The following is a 10,025-nucleotide window of genomic DNA, read 5'->3' on the forward strand; positions in this document are numbered from 1 at the left end:
GGGACCTGGTGGCTGCCTACAAACTCATCAGGGGAAATGAACAGCAAATAGGTAGAGCCCTATTCTCCCCAGCACCACCTGGGGTGACAAGGAACAACGGTAATAAGCTGATGGAGAATAGGTTTAGGTTGGAGATCAGAAGGCAATATTTTACAGTTAAGGTGGCAAAAATCTGGAACCAGCTTCCCAGGGAAGTGGTCCTCGCCCCTACCTTGGGCAAATTCCAGATGAGGTTGGATGATCACCTGTCTGGGGTCTTGTGAACCCAGCATTCATTCCTGCCTGTGGTCAGGCTAGATGATCTGTTCAAGTCCCTTCTGACCCTAGCTACTATGAAACGTGTGTGCTCATGTGTACGTGCCCTCAGAGTGCAAGGCTGCTGTATAAGTACTGTGTGCGTTAGGAGCAATGGTGCAGATTTACCACTTGTGTCTTTTGTTTGGCCTTTATAATGCCTTGGGAGCCATTGGCTAGTCTGAAATACCATGAGATCTGTTCCTATTGTAGGTTTTTCATTTCCAGGGTGGTCAAAATACCATTAGGAGACTAGATCTCATGTTAATTTGGACACACAAATGGCACTGTAAATGTAGGTGTGCCTTTCCCCCCCCTTTTGAATGAAATATCTAAACACACATGCATAAAAGCCTGCAGTGTGTTATAGATGTACCTGAGCTAGCTTCAAAATAGCTATCTTGGATGTTAATAGCAGTCTAGCTATGAGAAATATGAAGCTTGGAGTGGCTGATTTACCCATCTTCTATGACAAGTGTTGGTGTACCCACATAAAGGCGAATTTGCACTGAGTTTCTCTGTGCCTCGATCTTTGCATCTTCCCTGTATGGTAAGATCATGGCTGTAGTGCAGATGTATTCACTGAAGTTTGCAATGCCACAGAAAAGCCAATACACACAGACAGCTGAAAAGCCCCCTTCTTCATCCCTTGAATACCATTTGCAGAGTTCTCTGTTCTTTTTCTAGGTTTGCTGTCTAGCATGAGTCATATGTCCTCTTTATGCCTCACTTTTACTATGTATAAAACAGGACTAATATTCTCCTTACAAGGCTGTTGCACTTCAAAAAATTCATGGTTTCTCAAGTGTGCAAATAGTCTCAGATTCTAGAAGATTACAAAATATATATAACTTCCAAGATGGCTCAGTTCATTCATGATTTTGTAGATTCCACATAAAGAATCCTGCAGCCCTGTGTAGACTTGTAACAGTGTTCTGCCCCGGGGTGGCCATGACAACCCTGGAGCTCTTTCAGCCTTTGTCAAACTGTGCTTCTTCAGGCAATTTTTCCCTTCTACTCGCCTGCCACGACTTGTTGTAATTATGCCTTTATAAGAAGGGAGTCTGCCTTGGGGCTCCTCAAACAAGATCTCCCACTCATGAACTCAGCTGTTGCTGCTCCCTGCCTCGAGGGCTAATCAGACGAGCTCAGTCTTCCCCAGTACCCACACCTGTGCCTCACAGATGTCACACATACTAATCAAATCATAACCTCCCCTATTAACTCCTAGCTCTGGTTCTTACACCAGCCCCTCTCTGAGCTATGGGCACTCTGGCCCCCTCAGTCTCTGGCTGCGGCCCTCCTGACCTTTGGTCCTTCTTCTTAGATTCTGCCCACTTGCCCAAAGGCTGCCTACCCACAGACGTACTGGTGTGAGCCAGTCACTCATTGGCCTGCTCAGGAGCTGCTGCTCTGTCAGCTACCTGGATGAGACCTGCCTACCTACTTTAGTCCTGGGCTTGTACATGCCTCAAGCCCAGCCCAGCCTCCTCCACTTGGGGGTCTTCCCTGATTGCTGCTTTAGCTGTTTCTAGAGCAGGGGAGGGCAAAGTCGGGCCCATACCCAGGATCAGGCCCACAGCAGACTTAATTTCCCAGCCGCTCCTTCTGGCTGTCACTGCCAGCCCCAGCCCCTCTGTGCCACACCCACCACTGGGGTGGGACCCATGCGGGCAGGATAGGCCGCCAGGTGGCTGGGAAGGAGCCAGGGCCAGGGCGGAGGCAGTGCCACGATCTATCTGCATGCTCCTGCGATAAGTGTGGGTTCTGCAGGCCAGGGGTGTGCAGGGAGCCGTCCATGGCTCTGCTGCGGTCCTGCGCTGTCACTACCCCAAAATCCTGGCCCTGGAGCAACTCCTTCCCCAGCCTGCGCAGCTCCTGCCTGGCCAGTCTTCATGGAGACTGGCCAGGAGCCACATGGGCAGGGGCTGCCAGGAAATGGAGTCCACTCACTGGCCAGATGTGCCATTTTGCCCGTCCCTATTTTAGAACCGTCCCCTCAGAGCGATGGGTGCGCTGAGCGCTCTGTCACAAGACCATAAATAATAATTGAAATATTTGAAAGGAATTAAATGGCCAGGATTGGAACAGAATACTCTGCAAAGGGACAGAATACTCTGCAAATATTCTGCAAAGGGAATCCCTAGAGAGGGGTGATGGACTCTCCATCCTTGGACTCTGGAAGAAGGGAGGCTTTTGGGGCCCTGTGTGTAAGAGCTTTTTCTGTAGCATTCTGTATCCAGTTTCTGCATCTGCATAATTAATTTGTGAAAGCTTCTCAATAGTCATGGAGCAAGTATGTGACAGTCTGGGATAGAACCTGGACTTCCTGTAGCCAATTCCAGTGCCTTAACTGCATGGCCATCCTTCCTGCCCCTGCACCTTTGAGCATCAGTGGGGAGCCAGCCCATGTTTAGCTCTGCGTCTTGGGCCTGGCTGCACAATTCAGTTCCCTGGCTCTGTCTTGGTACTTTGTTGTTAAGAGCTTTCTTGAAAAGTTAAATAAGTGGCATTTGTTTTCCTGCTTGGATATTCGCGTTGATTGCATTTCAGTGTTTCTCACCTGTGCCTCTGACCTTATGGAAATGACACATTTCAGTTAGCCAGCAATTTTTTAAAAAATGCTTTCAGCCTACAGATGTCTCATGCTCATCTGTTCTTGTCCTCTTTGCGGACTTGCTGGTGGAAATATGATGCAATTCCTTGCATGCTTATCCAGTTTTGTGTTATTTATCTTTCAGTTGCACTTCATCCAGAAAATGTATATCAAAATAATGCACAGAGAATAAAAGAGAGAGTCACAGGACAGCGCCTTAGCTGGTGCAAGGTGGGGCAACTCCACAGAGCAGTTACACCAACAAATGTCAGCCAGTGATCTGGTCTGATGTTCATATAAATTGTTAATGAGCAGGTCTGTGATATCAGTGGATAGGTTATATCCAATTTTAATGGGTCAATATATTATTGATCATAAGAGTGCGGCTACATGAACAAGTTAGGTAGGGTGTGAACTTACAGCGTATTGGATACCTTCTGGTAATGCCTGTGCTTTCCACCTGAGAGGCATGCTCACTGTGAGAGAAGAGCATGCGTGTAGGCGCTTGCTACAGAATAGCCGGCAGGTGCTAAATTCACACCCTTGTGATAATTAGTGCAGGTAGCTGGACCCTAGACAGCATTGGGGGTTGCTTCTACCTTCTCTGGGTAGGCGGGCTGAAGGGAAGAGGACACTGGACATGTGCTGTGAATGAGGTGTCCTCTTTCAAGGCCCCATTCACTGAAGCTGGTTTTCTGTGGATGTTCCTTTTGGAAAAACAAGTTCATGCAGTTTTTTCTGCTCCACAAAGCTCCCTTTCTGTGTTGGCAAAGTGACCCTAAGGGGATGGGCTAGCCAAGAAGCAATCTGGAAAAGGGAGACTTATGCCTAGCTTGAAAAGAATAAAGTGCAGCTGCTGTAGGCCAAGCGGCCCAAACAGTTTTCCATAAAGGGAAAATGTCTTGGCCAGTGCTGCCCAGTTAGACTCTTGGCCTATGCGGTCTGGCCGACTCTGTGGGGTTTTAGGAGACTGCTGACTCAAGCAATAAGAAGTTGTTAAACTACTCAGTGCTGAAAGTGAGCAACAGCTCCATTCAAATCATCTGTATGTGTGTCTCTTCATCACCACCACCATCCCCCCCCCGATCCCTGTCCCCACCCTTCGAGAGGAGCAGAGCTTGTGCTGTGCTGATCTCAAATGACTCAAGTTTTCTTTTTGTTTGCATAAGGGTTGAATAATAGAATGTGAAATGAAGCACGAGAAGTTAATTTGTGGTTCATTTGGACTATAAACTCTTCGGGACAACAGGATTGTTCGTGTTACATTTGTGGAGATGCCTAGCACAAGGCAGCCCAGAGCTCTGAATGGAACTTGTGAGGCTATTGCAGTGCTACTATAAATAATAATGAATGCCTTAACACTGCTATGCCCTCCCTGTGCCTACCCCACTTATGCTGAAATGCCAGTTTACCAGGAACTTCCTCCTATTCAGAGGAGTAAATTAAATGCTATCACGATCCAAAAAAATTATATCTGTGAAGTGCTTTTTACACACCTGTGAAATGATGATTCTTTTTTAATGGCACCATCAATATCAGAACTGGTAAAGAAACAACTGGGCCATCTTCTGGGAATTCAAAAGTTGACTCGGATGTGATAGCAAATCATAATAACTAGCATACATGACTTAGATTGCATAATAAAAGGGTGTGGGATCCAACAGGAATGCTAGCTGGGAGAGGATGGATTGATAATGCTGTGTAGAATGGCACGGGTCCCTAAATTGTGATGTGAGGCCATACCTCAAGAGGGTATGTGTTGGGTATTGGCAGATTATTGTGCGTTAGCGAGTTTGTATGCAGTGCAGACCAGGCCAGAGTCCTGCACTCTTCCTAAGCACAGTGGCATCTACTTGTTACTTGAGAAAAAGTGAAAAGCTTCAAGTACCTGGCCTGATGTGCAGTAGGCCTGTGTGAAGCAGAAAGTATTCGCTTCAGACTTGGATTCAGCGATTTGGAGGAACAATGATTAGATTCGGTGAGTTGAATCACTGTCTCGGTTCGATTTCAGCCATACACTGTACAGGCAGGCAGCGCAGGGGGGAGCAGCCAGACGAGCACCGACTTGAGGCAGCAGCCCCGGGAGAAGCCATGGCTCATCTGGCTGCCCCCAACTACGGTGAGGCGGGCAGTGCTGGCAGCCACAGGAGCTGGGGGAATGATTGGGGAGCTGGGGAATTGAACCGGGAACTGGGGGGAAGCCCCTAATTGTTCCCCCCAGGCCCCCAGTCGTTCTCTCAGCCCCTGCGGCTTCTCCCGGGGCTGCCGGCTCAAGCCGCGGCTTTGTCCAGCTGCCCCCGACCAGGGTGAGGCAGGCAATGCTGGCAGCCCTGGGAGAAGTCGCAGGGGCTTGGGGGATCGAACCAGGAGCTGGGGGGAATGACTGGGCTAGGGAAACGAACAGGGGTTTTCCCCCAGTTCCTGGTTCGATCCCCCAACTCCCCACTCATTTTTTTTCCCCCCAGCCCCCATGGCTTCTCCCGGGGCTGCCAACGCTGCCAGGGGAGCAGCCAGACAAACTACGGCTTGAGCCAGCAGCCCTGGGAGAAGCCGCAGGAGCCGGGGGAATGATTGGGACCCGAGGAATTGAACCGGGAGCTGGGGGGGAAGCCCCTGTTGTATCCCCTAGCTCCCCAATCGTTCCCCCCAGCCCCCGTGGCTTCTCCTGGGGCTGCCAGCACTTCCTGCCTCGCCCCAGCAGGGGGGGAAGCTGGGGGAGCAGCTGGACAAGCCGCAGCTTGTCCCAGGACTGCCGGCTCCAGCTGGGGCTCGTCTGCCTGCTCCTCCGGCTCCTCCTGCCGGCACTGCCTAGTGCCTGCCTGCACAGTCTACAGCTGAATCTCTCTGAATCGACTCGGAGGCTTCCGATTCGATTCGGAGAAAGAAATGGGTCTCCCGATTTTGATACGGATTCGGAGATTATCTGCCGAAGTGGGCCGAATCTCCTCCGAATTGAATCGGCTACCGAAGCTTTGCACAGCCCTAGTGTGCAGTGATTTTGGGGGAGGGGAGGAGAATGCATGGGAGAGTACATCTCTTACCCCTCCCCCTGCAATCAGTTCACGCCCTGAAATGTGAACCTGGATTACCTCAATGAAATTGTGCGATCTGCAGTTGATCACAATCTATAACATTTGTTGGTTTTTATTGCTCTGACCTCCTTGCAATAGTGAAGTCTATTGGCTGGGGCTAAGTTTGTTGGTATCTACACACTCTTTGAGCTGAGGAAGTGATCTCATCCCTGAGGGGGGGAGGAAGGTGGTGCATGTGAGAAACTGGGTGCTTTTCTGGTCTACTGCGTGGAGGATGGATGGGTGGAAGGTCAGAAGAGAAAGACAGTCATAGAAAATTAGGCGTGAAAGGGCTCTCAGGAGACTATCTAGTCCAGGGATGGGCAGAGTCCAGGCCAAATTGGGCTCATGGTGGACTCTGTTTCCCAGCAGCCCCTGTCTGCATTCCTCCAGCTGGTTTCCATGGAGACCCTAGCAGTGGTGATGGCTGGGATGTCCATGGAACCCGGCGCCAGCAGCACAGCCAGGGCACGCAGCTCTGGGGCCGGGACCTTGCCGCAGTGACGCCACGATTCAGAGTTGGTACAGAGCTGCGATCTGCTGCCTGCGCACGCTGGGCAGGGGCCTGCAGACAGCGGATCATGGTTCTGCCCTGGCTCCAGACCGGCCTGTCACCGCTGCAAGATCCCAGCCCTGGCTCTGGAGCAGCTCCCTGCCAGTGCTGCTAGCACTGGTTTCCATGGTAACCCTGGCCCTGTGCTGTCAGTGTGCCTCCACTGCTGGGGTCTCCGTGGAAACCAGCTGCAGCGAGGCAGGCAGGGGTTGCTGGGAAATGGAGTCTGGCTGCCGGCCAGATCTGCCATTTTGCCTACCCCAATCTAGTCCAGCCCCCTGCTCAAAGCAGGGCCGTTCCCAACTAGATCATCCCCGCCAAGGCTTTGTCTAGCTGCGTCTTAAAAACCTGCAGGGATAGAGAGTCCATCACCTCTCTCTAGGGAACCTGTTCCAAGTGTTTAAGCTACTCTCCAAGTGGAAAAAAAAAATCCTAATGTCTAATATTCTAATATCTAACCTTGCTGCAACTTGAGACCATTGCTTCTTGTCCTGTCATCTGCCACCACTGAGACCAGTCTAGCTCCGTCCTCTCTGGAAGCCCCTTCAGGGAGTTGAATGCTGCTATTAAGTCCCTGCTCAGTCTTCCCTGCTCCAGACTAAATAAGATCAGTTCGCTCAGCCTCTCTTCAGAAGTCATGTGCTCCAGCCTCTTAACCATTTTCGCTGTCCTCTTCTGGACTCTCTCCAACTTGTCAACATCCTTTCTGTAGTGGGGCATCCAAAACTGGGCACAGTACTCCAGATGTGGCCTCACCACTGGTGACTAGAGGGGAAGAATCATTCCCCTTGACTTGCTGGCAATGCTCCTACTAATGCAACCCGGTATGCCGTTGGTCGTCTTTGGCAACAAGGGCACGTTGCTGGCTCCTATTCAGCTTATTGTCCACTGTAATCCCCAGGTCCTTTTCTACAGAGTTGCTGCCCAGCCAGTCAGCCCCCAGCCTGTACTGGTGCATGGGACTCTTGTGTCCTAAGTGCAGGACTTTGCATTTGTCCTTCTTGAACCTCATGAGATTTTCTTTTGGTCCAGTCCTCCAATTTGTCTAGGTCTCTCAAGAGTAGGATGTTGACTGTTTTTAATTTTTATATTTTCTGTTTTTAATGAAAGCTGGTTTTTATTTTTGAAGACTTCAGCTGGAAAAAAGTGACCATCTATTTAAAAAAAAAAATGCTTGTATGGATAAAATGAACTTTCTCTGGCATAAACTGCTTGTTCTCAGGAACATGAAAATACAGGCTCTTTACGGGAGGCAATGTTGTCACAGCTGTTGCTGGGCCATATGAAGAGTAGGGAGGACCTAGGGGTCCTTGTGTTCCCCATTCAGCTTTTTCACTGGTTGCAGTGGAGGGAGCAGGCGATACTGCTCTGATGCTCATGCTCCTTCTGTCAAGTGACAGGGAATGGGAAAATCCTGGCTGTGCCTCCACCCACTTCTGCACCCACTGGGCCAAAAGAGTAATGATCCATGAGAAGGAAGTGGGGTACTTTACTCTCTTTACAGCAAGGCAAGGAGAGGGAGAGGGGGAAGAACTATAAGTCACACCATGCTCCCTTATTTCCTGGGTGAGAGTAGAGCTGCAGTAGCTGCCTGGTTCAAGGTCTTTTGTAATACTAGTGTCTAGCTCAGCATTGGCCTGTGGTTAGTGAAAACCACTGTCCAGGTCTTAAAAAAAAAACAACAAATCCCTCTTAAATAATTGTTTAAAAGAGGAAGCTTTTTGACATTAAACAAAACTAATTTAACCCCTTGGTCTATATGAACCAAATGCTGTATTGGATACATTGCATTGTGGGCGAATGGCCTGATCAGCTTGTACAGAAGCGTGTTCAGTTTCTATCCCAACAGCTTCAGCAGAGAGACTTTTGGGACATCAGTCATTTTTCAGCACCCCAGTGGGTCTAGTAAGGTTGGTTATACTGGATGTGCTCTTGGGTAGCCCTAGATACCCATCTGTACAATATGGATAGAGCCCACATTCTTGTTAGATGTTAATAGGTTTTACTCTTGTAGCTTGAAGCAGTGGTCTCAAGTGGGGTGCGCAAGACGATCCATTGGGATGCAGGAAGAAAATATTAGAACTTCTGTTTATATTTATATAAATATACATATATTGGGGTGCGTGTTCAAAAAATTTTTACTGATAGGGCTGTGCGATCAAAAAAGTTTGGAGACCACTGGCTTAGAGAATTTATATTGTTTCATAGATCCCTCATCCTTTTTTATGGAAGAGTATCAGAACACTTTGTATCAGATGCACCTGCACAGATGCTCTTAAGTACATGTATGGGTAGGAGTCGGAGCCAGAGCCACAGCAGCCTCCTGCCCTGGGCCAGTACTCAAATCCAAGATGAATTCTTTGTTTCCCCCTCTGCATGTTACATTGTGGGGGGGGGGAAACTCTTGTTGGATTTGAATAAATATAGTATCTCCCTTTCTGTTGGCCTGGTCAGTCGCAGACCACCTGTATTTAACCTTTTTTTCTTTTCTTCTTGCAGTTGGTGACAAGGTGCCAGCTGACATCCGGATCATTGAGATCAGATCCACGACGTTACGGGTTGATCAGTCCATTCTGACAGGTACAGACCATGATTTGGGGAGGTGGGGAGGTCATGTGGGTGTTGTGAGTGTGGTAGTCTCTTGGGACTGCTGTTATTGGAATTAGTTCTGCCTCTGGAATAGCACAGGGAGGGGTGACTGGCATATGCTTGGGGCAATAGGCATCTTTGTGCCCATAAACCTGAATAATAATAATTTCTAAGTAACGCTACCAGCTTGGCAAAAGTTGTGTTTTGATTGTTATCCCACCTTATGCCATTTCCATACCTGTTATGAAGTGGTTGGTGCCAAACTTTTTCTATCACTTCCCAAGCATTTACCTTGCTAGACCTGAGACGGTTGGGTGGTTGGTTGGTTGGTATTACTGTCCCCATTTTACAGGTGAAATTTAAGCAGAGGAACGAAGTATAGGATTTTCAAATGTGTTCACTATTGGTCTAGCTCTGCTTCCATTGAATACTGGGAGTTTTTATCACTGACTTTAATATAAGCAGTCAGCAAAAAAACCTTCAAAATTGCTTTGCATTTCATTTACTGTATTTACCTGAATCCAAGACAACGTCCCAGTGATTAGATTCTTGACTTCCCAAGCATTTACCTTGAGTTCCCCATCAGTGCTTCCCAAGCATTTCTTCAGTTTTATCATGATAGATTTGTCACCTCCTTGAAGAGTGCTTCATACACTTCCTTTTCCTGATTTGGTGACTTATCATAAGTCCCCACCATTAAATCAGTGCTGCATCTTTCACTTTTCATCTTCACCCAAATGCATTCTGCTCTGCTAACTCCTCCTCCTGAACCAGGGAACAAATGTGTGCATTTTTGACATGCAAAGCATCACTACCACTTCTCTGAAATGATCTAGCCCCTATTCCGGGGGTTCTCAAACTGTAAGTTGTGACCCCCCCCCCCCCGGGGATCATGGCCACCCAAAAAGGGGGCGAAAAGCTC

At 48.7% G+C, this 10,025-nt stretch overlaps 1 protein-coding gene across 3 annotated transcripts in view; it reads left to right on the plus strand.

The window, feature by feature from the left end:
- Positions 1-10,025, plus strand: part of ATP2A3 (ATPase sarcoplasmic/endoplasmic reticulum Ca2+ transporting 3) — a 124,699-nt gene that overhangs the window by 37,174 nt on the left and 77,500 nt on the right. For all 3 annotated transcript variants that reach the window (XM_019511428.1, XM_019511426.1, XM_019511427.1), the window contains one exon: positions 9,014-9,094. In XM_019511428.1, coding sequence (XP_019366973.1) covers positions 9,014-9,094 — 81 coding nt within the window. The remainder of the gene's footprint in view (positions 1-9,013; positions 9,095-10,025) is intronic.

Source organism: Gavialis gangeticus, unplaced genomic scaffold (genome assembly GCF_001723915.1).
Source record: "Gavialis gangeticus isolate Ggan-Ray unplaced genomic scaffold, GavGan_comp1, whole genome shotgun sequence".
In the NCBI taxonomy this organism is placed as follows: domain Eukaryota; kingdom Metazoa; phylum Chordata; order Crocodylia; family Gavialidae; genus Gavialis; species Gavialis gangeticus.